At 43.3% G+C, this 21,984-nt stretch overlaps 1 protein-coding gene across 4 annotated transcripts in view; it reads right to left on the bottom strand.

Moving 5' to 3' along the window:
- Positions 1-21,984, bottom strand: part of Arhgap26 (Rho GTPase activating protein 26) — a 397,026-nt gene that overhangs the window by 91,279 nt on the left and 283,763 nt on the right. For all 4 annotated transcript variants that reach the window (XM_026783646.1, XM_005356026.3, XM_026783647.1 and 1 more), the window contains exon 18: positions 8,225-8,384. In XM_026783646.1, coding sequence (XP_026639447.1) covers positions 8,225-8,384 — 160 coding nt within the window. The remainder of the gene's footprint in view (positions 1-8,224; positions 8,385-21,984) is intronic.

Here is a 21,984-nt window from a genome sequence, read left to right as displayed (position 1 = left end):
GTGAGGGGAGAGTCTATCCTAGTGTGGGTGAGGGGAGAGTCTATCCTAGTGTGGGTGTGAGGGGAGAGTCTATCCTAGTGTGGGTGCAAGGTCTATCCTAGTGTGGGTGCGAGGGAAGGATGCAGCCTATTATAGTCTGGAAGTCATATTGGTGGGAGTGTGCTTTAGAGATTTGCATTGGTATGGATCTTGCTCTAATCTGTGAGTCTACCCCTTAATACATAACACTTTATTATACTCAAAAAAGGGGGGAGGGTGCTGCAGGAAATCCTTCAGCAGGTAGCCTTTAAGTTACCCGCCCACTTGGGCGTGGCCTCCAACAACAGGAGTGGCTCACAGCCCTGGCAGCAGGAGCATGAGGCAGCTTGCTCAAATCTCAATGGATCAGAAATCACAGAGACAGAGACTGGAGGCAACGGGCTTGGCTATTAATCCCGAAGTCTGCCCCCAGGGACCACTTCTCCCAGCTATGTCCCATCTCCCAACAGTTTCATGGACTCTTCAAACAAGAGTTTCAAATGCAAACCCACAGAGAACACTGCACACTCAAATCACAGCAAGGTAAAAAAGTGAGACAAAAATCTCCCCAACTCTTACTTGTCTTACTACAGAATGTCCTTATCTCTACGGCCAGCACCTACATGGTGCTTTCCATGGAAGGAGTTGCCACTTACTGCAGCTCCTGGGTGCTGGCCGCAGCACCCTGTGTTTCACAAGCACTTCACTCAGTGCTCAGCAACTCTGCATAGCTGCTAACATCCTGGCATTTTATAAAAAACGAAAGCATATGGAAATGTAGCTGTCACGTGGATAGATATAATTGTGGAAGATAGCAAGGTAACACAGGGCCCTTTGTTGCTAGAATGGGTATGATAATAACACCCATTTGAACAATCAGCAGCTTATTTGAACACCCACTTTACAGAAGCACCCTGAGTGTGACAGTGAACGAAACAAATGTGTCTCTGATGGTCAGAGGACTTCCATTCCAGTGGCTGTGATTTACTAAGTGTTTGCCACCCCAGGTCTGGAGCTGAGAGCGTTGTGCAATTTTCATCTAATGCTAACCACATTTTCCACAGCTGAGGGTATATTCCTCACATACTTTTACATCCTGCTTATCTCATATAATATTACATGGCGCTATTCTCCCTGCCATAGAAAAATCTTCAAAGAGGATTCATAAGGATTTCATAACCTCCTCAACTTTCCTGAGAGACTAAGATGGACTGACTCTTTTGGTGTCCTCCCTTACATGGAGATATCAGCCTCCTGGCTACCCTCTCTCCAGCAGTCACAAGTCCTAAGAGGACGGCATCCCTTAACTTATGGCTCAGGGTATCCCATAATTGTTCTTCGTACGGCTCTCATCTTCGTGTGAGTGTTTTAAAGTGACTCCCGAAAGCTGATATGCAGAAAGCCACGTCACAAGAATTATGAGAGCTTCAGCTGGAACAGCTGCTCTCCTTGGGTTGGCAGGCCTGTGGTCCTGATGATGCCAGCCAGCCGGGTGAGCCAGTCTCACTCCCAAACACAGCTGTCGGGAGGAAGGTAGCATTATTCCATGTTCCCTAGCAGATTCAAACTTGAAACAAGATAAACTGAGTGGATGGATAGAGCTGAGATCAACTGAGACAGGGGGTAGGAAATGGAGACTTGAAGGAAAAGGAAACTTCATCTCCAGGGCAGCCAGAAGCTCTGACAATAGGCTGACCGAGGCTATTCACTTCTGCAGTCTCCTGGAGCCTTTGTACTGGAAGAAAATGGAAAGACTGCGGCTCCCACTGAGCCCGAGTATGCACCCTCTAAAATGCTTTCTTTTTGTTCCCCCACCATGCCGAGCCTTGGCCACTCTGAGGTGACATCTCAATGAGCAGCATCATTGACAGTTTAAACACGGCTCCTAGATATGTGTGCTTATACCTGCTGAGCTGAGCTGAGCTGGGCATCTCACATGACTCCTCCCTAAACTGCAGGTTAACTCAGCATAGGGCACAGCATGACCATTTCATAAGAGCATCTCCTACCCTGCTCCCGACTCCCATGAGGCCACATGGACCAGAAGTGAAGCCCTGGGGTTGCAGCAGCCAGCCATCTTCTCCAGCCAAACTTCTTTTAGAAACCACAGTCTCAGTCTCGTGAGAACAGATAGTTCTTTAACAAGTACTGGTGTCTCTTATACCCTTCTGCCTCTGGCCCAGAATGCAGTACCTTTAGCAATCCCTTGAGAGCATTTAGACATGAATCCATAGTTAAGGACAGGCCAGGTCCTATTACCTGCCCATGACTTTGCCTCTGGCCTCCAGATACTGTCTTTCTTTCTAAGGAAGAGTGATCCATCCACTGTCCACTACAGTGTAAGGGGAAAGACAGCAGATGTGCATTTGAACTTCGGCTGACAACAGCACTGAGAACATCTATTCTTTCTAGAACTGCAGTAGAGATCAAGTTAGACACAGACAGATGTATGAAAAAGCGCCCTGCAAACACAGCAGGAAGGGACATGGGAGCACATGGAGGAGCATCTTTCCCTCCGCATCTATTATTTTCTCTAAAAGTTAAGTGAACAGACTGACAGACTGGGACAGTTCTATAAGGGAATTGTCACCATGGTAGGCACAACAGCCCCAAAAGCCAGTTCTCTGGGTCTGATTAGGAGGTAGACACAGGCTTCTGAATAACTCTGTCAGGCTGATCTTAGGATCAGATGTAATACTTTGTGCACAAGAGCACACTGCGAGACGGAAAGTGCCAGATACAGGCCCAACACATCCTGGCTGCAAGGGCTTTCCTAAGTGCGAGGGCACCTTTGTAAGGGAAGCCACCTTGATGCGGACATTCAACAGGAAGTCGGGGTTGCCATGGTGTTATAGGACCAATCTGCATACTCAGGAGGTTCAGGCAGGAAGATGGCTCCAAGTTCCAGTCAAGGCTGAGCTACACAGTGAGTTCAAGGCCTAGGACACATAGCAGGAATGTGGGAATTACTATCCACATGACTGTTGCTCATGTAACTCGGAAATTCCCACACATGCAAGAGGATTTTCCAGCCACCTCTGACCGTGCCAAGCTTTGTCTGTGCTCAGAATTTAAGCCGGAATTCTGATGCATCTGAATTACACAGCTCTGTTGGTTACTCTAGTTCTATTGCACGAAGTTCTCTTTGGGTTGTGAAGACTGTGGTACAAAGGACCCTGTAATCTACAAACATTAACTCATATAGTCTACAAGCTCTACCGTGCGGTGGGAACAACGTACTCATTTCACAGAGACTTTCCAAATTAACACAAAGAGGCGAGTTTTCCTTTGTGCCCCAAGTGTCCTGTTCAGACGGTCTCACTTAATGAACTAATTCCAACTTAATCAGGAATGCCTTACACATAAAAGGCAGGAAGACTGTGACTCTGCTGGGAGTCAGTGGAGAATAAGATTGTAAAATAAAAAATACAACTGCGGGGAACCTTTCCAAGTATCCCCAATTCCGAGATCCCTGTGAGTGGCATTAACACAGCCATAAACACCAAGCTGCTTCTCCTCAAGCCAGGCAGCAGAGGGTCAGCACTGGCCTCTGAGGTTGGCTAGTCTCAGGTAAGCACTAAGTCTTGACGGACACTCATACACCACCGCCAAACCTTACCATCCATAACAGCTACCCTACTGCCATATCATCATATCAAATATAAAAGTAATAAGGAGGACTGAGATGGGGGAAAAGCAAAAAAGCTCTGAAGCTAGACAGCCCTGAGTTCAAATCCTGGCTTTTCCACCTACTAGCTGTATTATCTCCGGGAAGGTCTTTAGCTCCTCTGGGCCTGTTTCCTTTATAAATGTGATCTCACACTACACTCTCAGGTACAGGACATAAAATGTGTAACGTTACACTGGTAAAGCACAGGCAGGAAGTGTGGTAGTATAAATGACAACTAAAATTCGCTGCTTATCATGCAGTTATAGTTATATGAGTTAAAGGCATGAATTATTTCCTTCACAACAACTCTATAGGGGAAATGCAGTGATAGCCATCTTGTAGATGAGGAAATTGAGAAGTCGATTCACACAGAAGTCAAGGTCACACAGCTGGCTAGCCAAGGACCTAGATAGCCTGCCTGACTGAGGGGGCTTAGCTAACTGTGTCTTGTGTGTGACTGAGAAACAAATGTCAAAACATAAAGATAACAAGTTTTGTGGACCAAGAGATCAGATTTCAGGCGTCTGTTAGATCTTGAGCAAATTATGTAAGTTTCCGATAGCCAAACATCCCATTCACAACAAGGCCCAGGACCTTGCTGAGGGCTAAGGCACCTGGTGGTTTGGCCTTGGCTGTGAAAAAGACACTGCCGTATTCAGTAGAAAAGGGGGACACATCGAGTTTAAGAAGGAAATAAATGGATAATGAAAAGGAATTATTTGCAGTCAAGACACAATAATTCAATTTGTAAGTGTAAATTTAATTACATTCTTTGCAAAATATCAGCATTTGCTACCTGAAGCAATATCAGCATTAGCTACCTGAAGCAATGTTAGTATCTGATGTTCTTTATTGCTGTGTGCTACCTACAGAGTTTAGGGGGTCTGGCTCCTTTCCGGCCCATCGTGATGCTGCGGAGCCCTGACACTTGTTGCGGAATTTGTTCTTAACTGTGTTGCACATACATCTTTGCACCTTTTCTAATCCCAGCTGTCCTGTGCCCCGCAATTAAAAGGATTAGGAGTCTCTCTATAAAGTGTGCCCTGTACTCTTTATTATGCGCCGTGATGTTTATAGGAGGAAAATGAGGTCACGAGGAAGAGCTTCTGAGTCTACAGCTGCAAAGGAGCTGGGAGGACAATAAATCACACCCTATGCAAACAGCAGGTGAGTTAAGGACTGAGACTGAGAACTGTTCCTGAGACACAAATCCCTCAGGGTCTTAGGTCATGGGGATCTAGCTGAGGGAGGGAAGGCCTCAGCTACTCTGCTCACTGCATCTGTGAGGCACCCTGCATAGGGCAAGCTTGTGAGTCAGGCAAGCCACCTCAGGGCTTGTCATTAAGTGCTAGGTGCAAAGAAGCCAAATCCAGAGGCTGTAGCTACAGAGAGGTTTGTTTTAAAGGACAGCTGGAAATCCCAGACTCTGTTGCTATCAGAGTTTTAGCAGAGATCAACAGTTTGGAAAGTAGTTTGGGGGCTTTTACTTAAACCCTCTCAAAAGGAACCAATTATCTTTAGTAACTAAAAACACATATAAGGGGACATGGGGCGGGGGAAGTGCTGTGATTTTCCCTATCTCCAGAAAGAGCCCATTTCCCACTGCCTCTGCTGATAGAGAGGAACTATATACAAAGCCACAACAAATTATAGTCCCATTGGAGGGGTATTAAAGGAGCTTCCCAATACAAAGGACTACTAGCTTATCTAAAGTTAAATGGGGTAATTATGCGCTCAGATTGATAAACTTACTACATTAAGAAAGAGCATCCTACACAACACTTGGGAGAAGGAAAATGTTCTGAGAGAGAGCAGAAGCACTTCATCCCACTGCCCAAGTCCATCTGTCTTATTTCCTCAGGGTTACAAAGACAGGACCAAAGGAACAGAAAGATGGCTTCAGTGAATCCAGGCACACATGATCATTATTAGTATCAATTTTGTGTATGAACAAATGTGAACTACTATAAGAAAATAAAAAGCAAATGGCAAACACCTGCCAGTTGCAGATTCATCAACTGCATATTAATTAATATAAATTTGTGTGTGCAGTCAAACAGTAGTGCAATTAATGGGGTGCCATCAACATTTTTTTTTTTTTTTGCAAAGGCAAATGAAAGCAAGATTTGGGTTCCAAATGGACTCGAATCTCACTAACTGCATGGAGGGTGACTTATTTCATTGGAAATATGGGCTTCACAGAGCTAGAGTTCTTGGCTTGGGGATTCAGTAAGGTCACCGATGGTTGCTAGCTTATCGCTTTGGCACATGAGATTAAGAGTTAACAACAGTTGTTGAAAAGGATACATTTCTGAGAGCTAACAGTTTAAAGATCTCCTCTCTTATCTCCCCGAAAGCCCACTGATGGACTGCAAAGTAACTCTCACAATGTACAGATACTAATAGGTCTGGAGGGTGAAGATGACACAGCATACCACTCGCAGGCCTGAGTGCACAGAAGTCCTGCCTTTCCTCCAGAAACCTTCTGCAGAGCCGCAGCCAAAAGGAATGTCACACACTGTCACAGAGCCTAAGGCATCAGCCCTACTAATATGTGCTGGACCTTTAGAGTGTAACAGACACAGCTAGCCTGAAGCTTCAGGCTTAACCAAAGGCATACGAAGGCAGTGTGTTTTCTTGACAAGGCTGTTCATCCTTGACATCGAAATCCTGACAAATTAATCTTTTACAAAGTAATTAGCAGAAAAACTTTAGAAGAAATGGTAAAAGTGTGTGAACTCTTGGGTATTTTAGATAACAGAAGTAATATTTTGTATTTTTATTTCTAAATAGAAATGAGTTTTATTTCCACTATAATCCTAAGTATTTGTCTACTTGATAGTTTACGCCTTAAGGTGATTAAACTGTGAGTTGGGGTGGGGTAGAATTCTACTCATACAGAATTGGAAATTTTAAAGAAATAACCATTACTTTAAAATAAGCACGGTGGGGAGCCAAAATCTTTACTCTGTGAGCTTTCAACTCAAACACTTTCATTTCTGCTCTTCTCTCGTGACCACATAATACAGGTGGAGTTCCAGATAAATAATCCTTGGGGGAAAATGACAATATTTTTAGGCATTTGAGGAAACCATCTACTGATTTCTATACTGGCCGTGGCAGTAGACATGTCCAGCAGTAGTGTATAAGGGTGTTATTCCTCCCACATCCCTGACAGCATTTCTTGTTACTTTCTTTCTTGATGATAGTCATTCTTGCTTGGTGACATACATCCTCAAACCAGTCTTAATTCTCCTGATGGATAAGGATGCTAAATTTTCTTTTGAATATTTATTGACCATATAGGTTTGCTAGGAAAACTAAGTGTGATGGTAGCTACAAAGCTGTTTAGTGCAATATCTATCATGTGAATAAGTTGTAAGTGAAAATGAGATTTTTTTTAACAAAATCATATTTCTGGACTATGTTTATTAAAATATCGGGAATGTGTATAGACTGTATTAGCTCATTTTACATTATGAGAGAGAAGTATCAAAGACTGGGTAACTTTTGAAGAAAAGAAACTTCATCTGGTTCACAGTTCTGGAGGTCCAGAACCAAGGAATCACATGTGATTACAGCCTTACTGCAAGCTGAGGTACAGGACATTGTAAGATATGAGGGGGAGGGTATGTGAATTAGATAGAGACGGGCAAAGGTGTGCATGAGAAAGAGACAGACAGAGACAGACAGACTGTCCACCTTTCTGTCTTCTTATCTCTCTTACAAAGCCATCAGTATTTAATCATGGGACTCAGTCTGAATGCCAACATCAAAGAGGTCAAAACAGTGACACTTACTTTTCTTTAGGGTTGTGGCCACTGGAGGCTTTCGATGAGCTAGTGAATAGTGCCATACTCATGTGAATATAGGCAATGAGTGACTGGATTCCATGGGAATTTAAAGGGAGAGGCATGAAGGTATTAGGGGATAAACATGAGGAGTCCAGGAAAGTTGGAGAGGAAAAACATTGTATACCCGTATACAATTTTTAAGAAAAAATATATTTAAAATATGGACCACTCCAGTGCATTCAAAGCAAAGACCACAGACATATAAGCACATAAGAATGAATATGCATGACCACATGGATGCAGGTATGAATGAAAACATGTACTATCTATATAATCAAAATTCAGACTACAGGAAATTTACTTGCCACACAAATGGAAAAAGTTCAACATACCAAATTGCAACAAACCCATAAATTTCTAAGATAATCAAACAAAAAGTAAAAGGGTTTTTCTAAAATGCAGCTCATAATAGCACTCCTCCTCTGGACTTTTGAAGAGAAGACAACAACAGAGTGTTCAGCACAGAATAGGAGCTCAATAAGCTTCTGCCCATCCCCACACCATGATGGTCACTGCTGTCACCTCTACCAGTATTCTCACATTTATCACTACCACAACAATAAGCAACCTCAACATCATCGGGGTTCAAACCTAATCAGTTCTGAAGGTCAGTTCCAATGCACCCCCACCTGCACAGCTAAACAACTCAATTCGTTACTGCAAGAACCCCATTATGTGTTACCTTTTCATGATTCTCTATTAAGATCTCAATGACAATGTTCTGAAACTTGATGTCCATGATGGCTGCCACCGTTTCTTCCTGAGGCCGCAGCAAGGTGGGTCCAAACACCACGCCAAGGTTTGCCACAGTCATCAAATTCTGCTTGTGGTTGTTGGCAACACTGGAAATGGGAAGAAAGAACAAATAAGAGAAGCCATGCACAGAGATGACTGACCTCCTCGGGTATTTCCAGCTTCCTATCTGCATCTATAGAAAGCAGGAGCCAGGACATCCTTGGATGCCATCGGTTAAAGAGAAGCTTTTCTCTTGTATCTTCAACTAGAGTGTTCACAGACCTGCATTCAGCATTCACTTAAGGATATGATTTCCATTTTGCCACAGACAGACAGCCACCCAACCACCTAGTCAATGCCATCAGCCAGATGATGAGCTTTTGTTCACCTGAGTCACTGCTCTCTAAGTCCAGGTAACTGCCCGCCCTCTTGGCTACAACTTCTGCATCTGTCTGCTGCTTCAACCATTGAGGGTTTTCCCCTCTGCACTGTCTCCAATGCAGGTCAAGAAGCTTCTGGTTTTAATTCATTTGCACACAAGAGCACAAAATAGACATAGTTTATCGAAAGGAAAAAGAGCTGGTATTTGAACCATGTCAGGAAATTTGGTTCTCTAAACACCAAGTATTAAAAGCCCATTTGATTAAACATGTGGCTCACACTAAGTGAAACGTGGCATCATCAGAAATAAAAAGTACACTACTGTATATCCAAATGTTTATACCACACTAACACTCAAATTTTAAAGGAGACATGAGGTCAGCAGTGGCTAGGTCAGAATAATCTGTTAAATACACATGCATACTTTTAGGTTTAAAAAAAACTACTCAAAATATGTATATCTGAACTCCATGTCCAAGCTATAAAGCTCAATGGTTCATAGCCAGTCCCTTGAATAAAAAGTTAGGAGTGACTTACTGACAATAAACAAGCACATGCCATTCAGCACTGTTAGAAAATACTAGAAGTGTCCTTAGTCACCCACCTGCTAGAAGAAGGAACTTAGAGAGAAATCTGGGTAGAGAGTTTACATGGACTGGCCTCCCTAGCATTTAGTGCTATTTACACTTAGTGTCTTTCATACAATCCCATCGATGGTGGCTCTTCCACTTGTAGACTTGCATTATGTAGGAGAAGAGAGTCACCTGCCTTAAATGTCTGCTTTTAAAGTGAGTATTTACTGAAATCCTACTTCAACCAATTTTATCATCTAATATACATTTTTCTTCAAGGTTTTGAGACTGAGACATCAAGTTAACTTCCTTCTCTGAAAGAAACCAGGTGTGTTTAGGGCTATGGGACTTTAACTGTGGCTAAGTGCAATGAGCAAGAGGATTTGCTTCCTGACTGAAGGCAACACTCACAGCAGAGAGCGTTGCTACAGAAGTCTGGTCTGTTTCTGACCCATACAAGGATATTTTATAAACACTCTTAGCTCTGCCTTAGTCCCTTGGGCTTCCGCGTGGTTTTTTCTTTCTGCCCAGAACTACATCACACTGTCCATGTGGAAGAGTTAATGGGGATGGTCAAATGGGGACATGGCAGAGAAGAAAGCCTTTGGCCAGCGCCTGGGACCATCAGCTAAGCTTGCACACTCTCAGACTGCTTCTCCCTCATCACTTTCCCGGGACATCAGGTCATGAGTGAGAGAGGAATTCAGGGATGACACTTCTCCCAAATGAGTTATGTTACTAGACCTATTCCTGTTTGCATAAAAGTTCCTTGGGAAAATGAAATCAACAAGCTATTTATGTCTGAAAACCCTTTTAATTGCAAACCAATATAAAAACCTAAGTTGGGATCATCATCATCTTTTGCTACTGCCAGACCTTTCTGCTCTCTCCCTGACTATAGAAAAAGCCTCCATGCCAGCCCCCTCCCCCCACCTGTGTCCAGCTTTCCCTGATTGCTACCATTAGTTGAGGCGTGGGAGCTTACTCTGATGTCCCTCATCTGCTGAAGAGGACATTCTCATATCTCTGCTGGTCCTGGAAAGAGCACAATGTCACAGTTCTGAAGTGCTAGTAATTTTTCTCATGTTTAATTGTTCTGACAGTGAAAGCTGATGTTGGTCCCTTTTATTTTTCTTGGCTTTCTGGAGCCGAGGATGCAGTACAAGGCCTTGGATGCACTAGGCAAGTGCTCTTTTGGACTATACCTGAAGTTGGATAGTCACATAAGAAGCACAACTTCCTCCCAACTCATTTCCAAGTTTCTGCTACTTCACTGCTGTGGGTCACTTGACAATCAACTTACTTCATCAAACATGGGTCCCTCCTCTTTCTGAAAAGGAGCGATAGGGGTAGATAGCACATCCACTTCATGGTGTGTGGTGTGGGTTGGATGGTTCATGCATGGGAGGTATAGTGATGGGGATGATTTACTCCCTACTCCCCATCCTCCTCTTCTGTTCCCAGATTTCTCCTCTTGTTCCTGTTATTTCTGTCTTTCACAAACTTTCTCTGTAAGGCTCAGCTCACATGGTACCCTTGCTTTCTGCATCTGCGTTGGCTTCTTCCTGGTCCTCCATCCCAGACTCCAGCAGACAAGTTGGCCTGCCTCTGAGGCCCTCACTCAGTGTTAATGTTTCCACCATTATAATGAACACAGAGACTGAGGTATTGAATTTGACAAAGCCAATGACAAGTAGAATGAAACCCAAAATATGATGGGAACTTCTTGGTACATGTAAAACTCATATTTTCAGCCCAGCTGAAATTTTTCTAATTATTATCAACAATATGGGGGTAATTATACCTGAACTATCCCAGCCTCCCTTTTCAAAATCTCAAGCTGTGTTCCACTTCTTAGATTTAATTAATGAGTAATAATTATTTGGATTTGCAGGCCCCGGGGCCCAAAGGCATTCGGAAAAAAACAGTACAGTAATTCTGGGTTGGCAACTCTGAATATAAATAGGCTTGGGGCTACGCAACAAATTCATTTCCCATTTAATGATCCATTTTATTCTGAAACTTAAAACACATTGATCCAAGTCTTGAGAAACTTTTCAGTGACACGCTTGTTCCTTCTCATTGCCAGCACTATATCTGAGCACTGCGGAAACAAATTGATCTGTCACCTGATTATTTTGGCTCATAACTTGTTACCGCTATGTTTATTACTCCAGAGTGAATTATTAATGACTTGAGATCTCTGTGCATTCCAGAGAGAAAGGCCTAGACCTAAGTCTCTGCTGGCACCAGCCATGAATTATAGCTAGATGGATTTACAGATGTGTGGGAAGCAGGCTGGCAGGGTGCTGGGAAGCTGGTCCGGCAGAAGCCATGGGACTCATTCATTAGTGAGATCCATAAAACACCGAGCCTACCTTCTGTTCTGCTAATTGTACTGTCTGGGCTCTTCCTCAAACAGCTCAGAATATCATGTTGTGTCTTGTCCTAAAATCCACACACATGCTTCTGCTGTGTTGAACTCTGCATGGGCAAATGACTTTCAGAACCCTGAGTCCATATAAGCTGCTCTGCTGTGGTGCCTGCCACCACTGCAAGTACAGCCTTTCTGGAGGCTTGACCCGGGGTGCAGAGGAAAAGACCCGTCTGTGTTGGGAAGAAAGCCCTTGCTCCTTCTGTGACTCTGTAGTTGGGCTGCAGACACCTAGACTCAGTGCACCTCCTAAGGCACGTGCCACAGGGAAGTTGTTGGGGATCTTTATCCATGTTCTATGCAACTGGATTACAATTAGCAAGTGAAGAACATATTTCAGTGAAAACGGGCATGGCAGAGGGACTCTTGTCATCTTTATTTCAAGGGAAAGTAGCTAGACAGTCTGGATCTGATGCCTTTTGGAGGAAAGATCATTTCCAGACAAAGACTGTGGAGAGCATCACAAGGGGCTAAACAGTAACCAAACCCTTTAGAGCCTATTAAGAAAGGCCTCATACTGCATAGGGGTCACATCTGTTTTCTTTGAGTTGGAATGAAAATCAGGGCTTTGTTAAGTGCTGAGTTCTTTCTAACCATAGACTTCCATGAGGGTCTCCAAGTACCTGTAAGCCTAGAGCAGGCTTTGCAACCTGGTTACGGTTGAGGGCTGGAGCACTGTATTGAGGAAAGAAAGTCAGAGTTGAGCCTAGTTCTACTGGATAGGATGTGTGTGGTATCAGGTTAGCGGGGTCAACACAGATCCCATGGCTGTAGAAAGGCTGTACTAATAGCATACAATCACTGCTCTGCCTCCCCTGCTCCAGTTTCTAGTGTCAACTAATATGATAACCCAGACTTACAGGGTAATGGAAACTTTGCAAAAAGTCCTAGAACCTTTTATGTAAATGTTGGCTTATTTATAATAACTCTAGAATAGTAATTTGAAATAAAATACAATAGGAACTGTATTTTCCTATGCAATATTTCACTGGTCCATATACACATACAAAATATGCACAGATGAACAGCACACATACACATCAGAAGCAGAAGTTTTATAGTAGAAATGGAATGCATCTGATATTTTCTATTTTTTTAATCTACTAAATAGATTTTGCAACCCACTTTTGCACCAAGAACTACAATTTGAAAAACATCACCATTGGAACATTGTGTGCAAATATGACCCAATTTCTACATACAGGAAATAAGGCTAAGGGAGACAGTCACCCAGCGGTTAGAGTCAGAGAAAGAGCCAGCTGAGAGAAAGGCAAGTCATGTGGCCTCCTCATATAAGAAACAGGAGCAAAGACACCCAGCTTACAACACTGATAAAGCATGATTAATTGTCAGTCTCCTGGCATGGTAAATCAGCTTAATCGGTGACAGTTACTACTGTCATGGTGCTACAGCACAGGAGTGGGTCGCAGCAGGGACCAGTCTAAAGCCATACCATAGCAATACCTAGTAGCTGCTTTGGTCTGGGGCAAGGAGAAGTACCTACACTGTGTTAAGCACAAAACCAAACAAATAAAAATACTGTAACTAACAAACCAACACTTGTTTTCCTTCACTTCTTCTTCAGCATCTCTGGCACCACAGGTTGAGAGACTCAGCCAGTGCAAACCCAGGAAGCTCATTCTGCTTCATGACACCAACAGCTTCATGCCCCAACCTACTGAGCAAGCTCTGCCCTAAGCAGCCAAAACTCATCGTCCTGAAACGTCAACTCTGGATAGCACATCTCTACTGTAGCCACAGCAAGCCTGTTCCTTTAAACCACGGGTCTCTGTTTGTCCCTTGGGAGCATCTCTCCACTAACTGTTCCCTTTTCACAAGTGTTAAGAGACTAAGAGCTGGATGGTGACCTTGAAGTGCCTCCTGTAGGGGCTGCAGACAGGTACCAGGCGGGCCCAGGGCTAACACTCCTGAAAGTGAGAGAGTGGGTGGGAGATCAAGCAACAGTAAACATCACCTTAGTCACTAACACCCTCTTGGGGAAGCCCCAAGGCTGGGCCGAGGATTCACTAGAAAGGAAGCTGTTATTTTGTGGTTAACCAGCTAAGTGTTAAGTTTCCAGGCTGTTAATTTGGTTGCTTTCACCAATCCCTAAGTGTGTGGTTGCCTAGATACCACTTGGACTTTCTGAGGTGGGACCAGGATGGAGGGTGCTGGGGGACTCTGCTAAGAAAGTCCACCAGAGTCATAAATACAGCTTTTCTGTACTGTTCCCAAAAGAAAGAGTCACATAGTCATCTCTGTATGGTCCCCGAGGTCACATTCATTCCTGCAAATGGTTATCTAGCAAATGGCCAGACTTCCAGTTTTGAATAATTAATGGAGTATTATTTCTGAAGGGTGCTTTTTATAGTCTCACTTACCCTTCATGAGAACCCTTGCAGGCAGGCACTCTCTTTGCCACTATTAAACAGCTGGGGAAACCGAGGCACTGAGAAGCGAAGAAGCCCACCTGTGCTCATACAGCTAGGATGGAACTAAGTCAGCAGAGTCTACCATCTCAGCCATAACTCTCGGTTGTTCCTATACAACCAATGGCAAGAGGTACTCTTCTTCCCCAGATACCCATAAAAGTGAACACACAGGAGTCACAGAGAAACATCAGATACGATGAAAGGATTAAAAAAGAAAGGTTGGTCCTTCATCCATGACAGACTGCTGGGTTGGTACAGGAAGAAAGAGGAGGAATATGTTTCTCTGAAAGTTTAAAAGCAGTACTGGGTTACACATCTTCTTCCCACTTCCTGCCATGAAATATGGCTGCCCACTTGGCAAAATGATTAACTGACCCTTGAATATGACAGAGCAGTATTTATAGCTGGCTGGCACAGTCAAAGAGCTGCTTTCTAATGGTGTAAGAATGAAGCTGTCAGATGGATAAATTAAAGAAGGAAGGGGGCTGGCAAAATGATTTCTATTGCCCCAGAAAGATAAAATGACAGATATGGGATGGGAACACAAGCTATGCTGCTCTCCTCCAAGACGTTTCAAGGCTCTATGAGTAACGAGCCACTTATCCCTGCATGGAATGAATGTTCCAGATGGGCACAGATAACTGCTGAGATGTTCATATTCGCTAGGATGACTTAGATCAACTTTGAAACCCACTTTTAATACTACTTGACTATAGTCTTGAAATGGCTAATATATTAAAATCGATGCTATACACACACACACACACACACACACACACACACACACAGAGTAATGATGTAAGCTGATGATTAAAAGAGAAAAGGATTTTCAAGAAACCTTTGTCAAGTCCTATGAATTAATAATTTCTCCAGACCCCTTTCCAACATATTTCCCTTTGTCCATCAACCTCTGGGCTTCGTATCTTCCTGATTCTGATCCTGGATGTGCTGGAAGTCCTACAGACTCTTTCCCTGGCTCTCTCCTAGAAAGACCTTACTTCCTTAGAGAGGTGTCTCTGGGTGCCCACAGTAGGTCCATCAGGTCTTGTACTAAATGTCTAACTCCCCGGTTATTCTTTGTCAGCCTTCACTGGACAATGCGTCACCATTCATGGAGGGATTTGGATGTTTCTCCCACTTCCAAAGGTCCAAGAGTACAGGGATGGCAGGAGCCTCTCTCCTACCACCCCAGGCCCTAGCATAGCTTGCTGAGGGTGAAGAAAGAAATAACATGGGCATTCTACCAGGATCTTGAACCTTTAGTCATGCCAGAGGCAGTGAAGAGGCAGTCAGAGCAGCTCCCCTGACAGTCACGGTACATTAAAAAAAAAAAAAAACAGGTATCACTGTTGTTCACACTAGTCAGCAAGGTACGAGGCCATAAAATATTTACAGGGTATAATAATCATTATTGTATGAATTACCCAATGTGCATTATATAATACATCATAATGCCCAAATTATTATGCTGGTCTCCTTCCAAAACATTTGTCATAGCTTCTAGGATAGAGTATCCTACGTTAATTTTTTTCATTTTGTCAGTTTCTTAAATACCTTTCTATTCTTCCTGCCTTTAATTATTACCATGAATGCCATCAATAACTAATAGCAGTATTGGCAAAATATTTTCATCATTTATCTCACTTGATCTTTCAAACTATCCCAGGAATTATGATCCAATATTGTTCAGCACGAGAATGTTAAACTATGGCAAATTCGGAAATCCGTACAAGTTACAGACTGAGCAAATGGAAGACATAGAATTTGAAGCCAGGAAATCTGCTGTCTGATTGCAGAGCTACTGATCCTCCAGCTCCAGTGGAGATGGTGGTGTGATAAAGACCTCACTGGCTTCGCTCCCTTTGCATACAGCCTGTGGTGAAGTAGATCACATGACAGAGGAAAACTGGATTGTGCAGTCCTGTCTGGAACTTGTTAAAAGTAATCAACTAGTTTATCTATGGCCAATAACAGTGTAGAACATCCCTGAGTTTCTCCACTGAGAATACACTAATCTGGGCCATGAGAACTACTGACTCCCGTGGATGGGCTTGGTTCATTCAGGATAAGAACTGAAACTTTTGTTGTCAATCTTAAGTCAGGCACAGCCTTTAGAGTCCCCAAATTTGTCAGCCCGGGTATTACTCATTTCTCTCATTCCTTTCTTATATTAAGAAAGTACATTATTTAGGTCTAAGGATCTGGATCTAAGAGGTTAAGAGAATCACCTTTCTCGAGTAATTCAGCCAAAGTAGCTACATTGTTAGGGCCCAGTCTGCAGGCCTAATGGGACCTGCAGCATTTGGGTAGTAGAAGCACACAGAGGAGCTGACCCAGGGACACCTTCTCTCTGGAAAACTATTTAATGATTCCAAGTCACTAATAATTGATTCTAAGGCCTAATGTAATTAACTCTTACAAAAAGAAATCACTTTATAGTTTATAAAAAGCATTCACATTCATTGTCACACTATTAAAAAATTAGTTCTCAGACTTAGAGAGAAAGGCTAGAAGGGAAATGAAGGAGGAACACTAGCTGCACATGTGAAAATGACTGCATCGAGTGCTGCAGTCCAATTCCTGTTGGTGTGACACCTTTCTCCAGTGACGGGGCTCACTGCCTTTAAAGCACCACTGTCCAACCCAGCAGGCCGAGGACTGAGGTGCACCCTGATCCAGCAGAGAAGTTGCAGGACCTTACCTATTCTTCCATTATCAAATAACTTCCAATGTCTTCTAGGTGCCAGGGACTGCTTAAAGCACTGGGGATACTGCAATGAAGAAACCAGACCTCTCCCACTTGCCCCTGGTTCTTTGCCTTAGAGAAATTTTATTTTGATGGTAAAGCAGATGATACTTAAAGTATATAGTCCTGTGATGTCCCAGAACATCCTGGGAGAGGGGAAAGGGAATACTGGAGACATATTGCATCTTTAAAAGATGATCTGGAAGACCGGCCAGAAGGAGGCATATAGTAACAAGATGGAGGAAGTAAAGAAGCTGGCCATGTGGCCTGGGAGGTCACATGCCAAGGAAACAGTATGTATGAATAGATTAAGGTCAAAAGGTACACAGCAGGCTGGCAACACAAAATCAAAGCCACTGGGAACAGAATGAGCAGAGAGGAAAATAGCAAAAGTCAGACAGACAATGGACCTGGAGGCAGCAAATCCTGGAGGGCTTTGCAGGCCACTGTGAGGGCTTTGTTCTTTAATGAGTGAGATAAAAAGCAATTAGAAAATTCTCATCAGCGGGGAAACCCAATATCAGCAGTGTCTCTCTTTGGTCTCAGAAAGGCACCAGCTACTACAACTTCAATGCTCAAATTCCATGGGTCTCTTGTCTTCCAGAGAGAAAGAGACAGAGATAGATGGAGGAGGCTTTACAAATGGCTATCCAATCAAGTAAAGAATCATGATATACAGACAAACCACAACACAGTGCTGTTTGTATTGCATCTGAGCAATTAAATGAGGCAAGCCCCATGCCTGCTACAGTGGAGGTCTCTGCACTTGCTGTCATTTGTCCCAGTCATTGTGTGGAAGGGCTCCATTGCAAGGTGTCCACTGGAGGAAAGAACTGACCGAAACTGGCAGGCTAGTGGAACAGAGAGCAGAGGTATGGGGGGAACGGCGCCTCCAAGTGCTGGTCACCAGAAACAGGACCAATATTAAAACATTTCAAAGAAACACATGTAGAATCTACTGGACATAATGCAACCATCTTTAATTACTTGAAAGAAAAAGCAGTCTTCTGAAGACAATCTCTTATCACTCATCCTATTGTACAGATAAAGGAACAGAGACAAAAACCTAAATCAAAGACAACAGCTCAAGGCCTAACACTTGGAGCTTCTTATTTCCTATTCACATCCCCACTTCAGGGAATGAAAACCACACTTTTGGAGGGATGGCCAAGACTCCAAATCTATATGTGGGATTATATGTGTGAGAGAAAGTCTGGCAGACTGTTAGCAAGAAGGAGAAACACATTTATGCAGGTACTCATCCTGGGTGAACGGAACTCATTAAAGAAGACAACATCATCTCCACAGCCTCCATAGCCCAAAGACAACAGAAAAGGTGAGGAGAGTATACCTCATATGAATATTCCACTCCTAACCCAACACCCAGCTTCTGCCATCTGCATCTCTTAGCCCTTGGGACCACTCAGCTGTCAAGTGTTTGGAATCTGAATTCAAATTCATGGCCAAGGAAAACAATGGCTCCTCTCTCATTTATTTAGATATACAGCGAGCAGCTGGAAACAGATTTTAAGACACGGTATCAACAAGCAGGAAGTGAAGATAGAAGATGAGAAGATGGATGTTTCTTTAGGTAGAGAACAGCAGGTAGTGTCTAGTAACAGACACCAAGGGATTCACAGAGGGAAGCTGAGATCTGGGACTCTAAACACTAAAACGTTCTCAATGGTACAAGCATCAAAGCTGGCTCATTATCTTGCTTTGAATGTTCTATAGGCAAGGTGGTTGAAGCAATACATGTTGATAGCAGCAGAGACGAAGAAGTGAAGTACAATGTGGACGATAGCACTTCAACAATACAGCTATGCACATTTTTCTAGGAGAAAAAAAATCTTCCATGGCCTGCTTCAACTGCCCAGTCTGGGTATGTGTCAATCCACAGGGCTGAAATAATATAAGGAACAGCAGCAGGTCCTCAATAAACCCAGTTATTCACTATTCCCCATGACCTGACACCCATCTAGCCATGCCACTGAGAAATGGCACAGAGCCAAAACTGGGAAGGATAACCCACTTGAGTGGGGAGGACAGGTTCCTACGGAGAGGAGATGAGAGAGTTACACCCACATACAAAGAGCACAGGGCAGAAACCCACGGCCTGGAAAGGAAGAAGGAATCAATCATGCTGCAGCAATGAGTTGGATCTCCAACCATGACCATCAATGATGCCTTTCTGTGTTTTCTTTATAATGAACTCAAACAGTTACACTCCAGACAACTTCCATAGGAATTCTGAAGGCAGTGTCAACAGCTACAGAATAGAACTGGAAGCCTGGAATTCCTTGTCACCCCTGTGGTTTCCCACATAATGGTGAGAACACCCTGTGGCTTCAGGCAGGTCCCATTTCCCATATCTGTGGTCTCAACACATTTAGAAAGCAGCTCCTCCCAAAGCTGACAGATTCTACTGCTCAGTCCTGCACACAGAAAGGACCTTCAGCCACTATCTTGGGAGAAAATGGCACTACAAGTCTATTATAAGAAGTCATATTCACTTGGGCTTTGTTAAAAGCTAAGCAATCATTAAATAAGGGTATAAAACACAGCAAACAAAAAGAGAAATCTTTTAGAAGACTCCTGGAGTTGCTCTTTAACTTGAAGGGAAAGAAGAAACAAGGCTCAGTGCATCTCTCCCGGCTCAAGGAAAGGCTAGCATTCAGGGAAAAAAGTTCTGACTGGGGTAGAGGTCAAAACCCCATCAGCTATTCAGATTGCTTCCAAGCTTAATCATTCCACAAAACACCGCAGCAAATCCCCAGGTACATAAGTGCTTGTGCATAGTTTTCTCCAGAATAAAACCATAGAAAAAGAATTGATTAATGAAAATCAATAAAGATTACTGATATATACTGCCAACATGTCACCCAGAAGACCTATATCTAGTTACACTCCCACATACAATATTATAAGTCTTTTCTTTCCTTATACTAAAATGAGGCATTATTATCTTCAAAGTTGCTATAAGTAGTGGATAATTTTGTGCATGTCTCATTTTAAGGTGCATTTATTTGATTAATAATGATCGAATCTTTTCCACAGGCTTCATGGTCCTGGCCTTCTCCCAACAGAAAAAGGACTTCTTAAAGGGTACATGTAGAACAATTGGTGAAGGTAACCAAAAGTAACAGATAAGATTTTTTGGGGTAAGGCTGTATTTTAATTCTACATTATATAAAACAAACAACTTTAAAGTTACTAGAGTATTTCTGTCTTACAATCCACATATCCTTAATTTAATTTCATACACATGTTAAAACTGGATGTTTCCGATCCCTGCATCTGATGCTGGGTAAAGATGACTCTCCCTGCTTTTCTGTGCAGCACTAAAATACCCCGAGGTCTACTCACAACCACACACGAGGCAGGCCAGGACAGAAATAGAAATATTGCCGATTTCTCAATTAGCTGGTTTAGAAACTCCATAATATCAAGAAGCACATCTGTCTTGTTTGTCACTAGGAACAATTACAATGAGCTTGAAGGGACATGGGCATCAACATTTTAGTCCCAATGATTTTAAAAACACCCCAGCAGGCTCCATCGAGTATCACAGCACCTGGGAAGTATTGTACACATTTGTGGTTGCTACAGAGGCCTGGCTGCTTTCCTGGTATGTGGGCTCACGGAAAGGTTGAGGTGAAGATGGGAGGTGCTCTGTAAGATGGGATAGTGATGAAGATGAGGAAGATGATGAAGGATTGGTGAGTTTAGTAGGAGAAGCTCTCAGAGACAAGGGGCTAGAAAAGGAACCAGGCTACCTGAGTTGGTGCCCATAAGCTATTCAGTGCGAGTGTCTCCCTGGAGCCTGATGGGCAGTGGAACAAGCACAGTGTAGAACCAGGCCACGCTAAGCTGTGCAGCCCATATGGGTTCCACAGAAAGACAGTGGGTAGCGGAAGGCAGCTCTGTCACAGAAGCTTTGTGGGAGATAGAGACACAGACGCAGAGACATAGACACACATACACACACACACACACACACACACACACAAAGTCAGACACAGACAGACAGACACACACACACACAGACACACAAAGTCAGACACAGACAGACACACAACAATCTGTTGCCATGGCAGATGTGTTCCTGCCTCAGGAAGGGAGCATTCCAAACTACTATGAAACTCAAATGCTTTTATGCTGTGTGCCAGATCCTCTCCCACTTCTCTCTCCATTTTTTTAAAAGTTAATTCTGGGTAGAAGATGCAGAAGAAATCAAAAGGTGGGCTTTCCCACTAAGCAATGACAAAAAACTTCAATAATCTAGTTTTTAGACAGTAGAGTGTAGGAAATAAACTTTCAAAGCAATGCTGTGTATTATGGGTTGAGGAGATGTAAAGAAAAAGATAAAGGGTGAAATTAATAAAAGTCATTCTATGAAAACCACGACCTCTGACAGACATCAAAGCAATGTGTGGCCAAATGGGAAAAAAGAGGGAACAACCAGCAATGGTGAAGAGAAGAAGGGAGGCTGGGACCCCACAGTCCTGTGGCCTAAGACCTTCCACTCAGCCTCACTCAAAGGTTTTACAGCATGTATTATAGTACATCGTGGGGCTGAGAAATCAACCCCCTATTATGGAAATGACCCAGAGAAGACCTGGTACAGAATCCCTTCCCTGAGGAGGGACAGAAAGGGTTTATATGAAACTACAAGTCTACATCAAGAGACTAATTGGGACTGAACATCAACCATTAAACAGAAATCATGACAGATGAGAGAGGATGCTCACGGACTAGAGCAATATAGTGTACCACACTCCTCCGGAAATCTGGGCTTCTATCCTCATTCTCACTGCCTTGTCTCTATATGCCCAGAGTCCACAAGGGAGGGGGCCGAACACACACACATCTCACTCCAGGGATGGTTCCCAACTGAAGGATTACTTCATCAGATCTATGTTTACATCCTAAAGACACAGACATGAGTATCCACTCACAAGAAGGCAATGAGCTTGGGAAAATCAAGTCCAGGCCAGAGTTGTAGGCATTTCATTTCCTGTCTACAAAGCCAGGAAAATCCCAAGGGCGTAGCCAAACAGTAACTATTCTGATTTTATACTAAAACCTAAAAGTGAAAGAGAGAGAGAGAGAGAGAGAGAGAGAGAGAGAGAGAGAGAGAGA

This window comes from Microtus ochrogaster, chromosome 18 (assembly GCF_000317375.1).
Source record: "Microtus ochrogaster isolate Prairie Vole_2 chromosome 18, MicOch1.0, whole genome shotgun sequence".
NCBI lineage: Eukaryota > Metazoa > Chordata > Mammalia > Rodentia > Cricetidae > Microtus > Microtus ochrogaster.
This window is presented reverse-complemented; position numbering and strand designations above follow the sequence as displayed.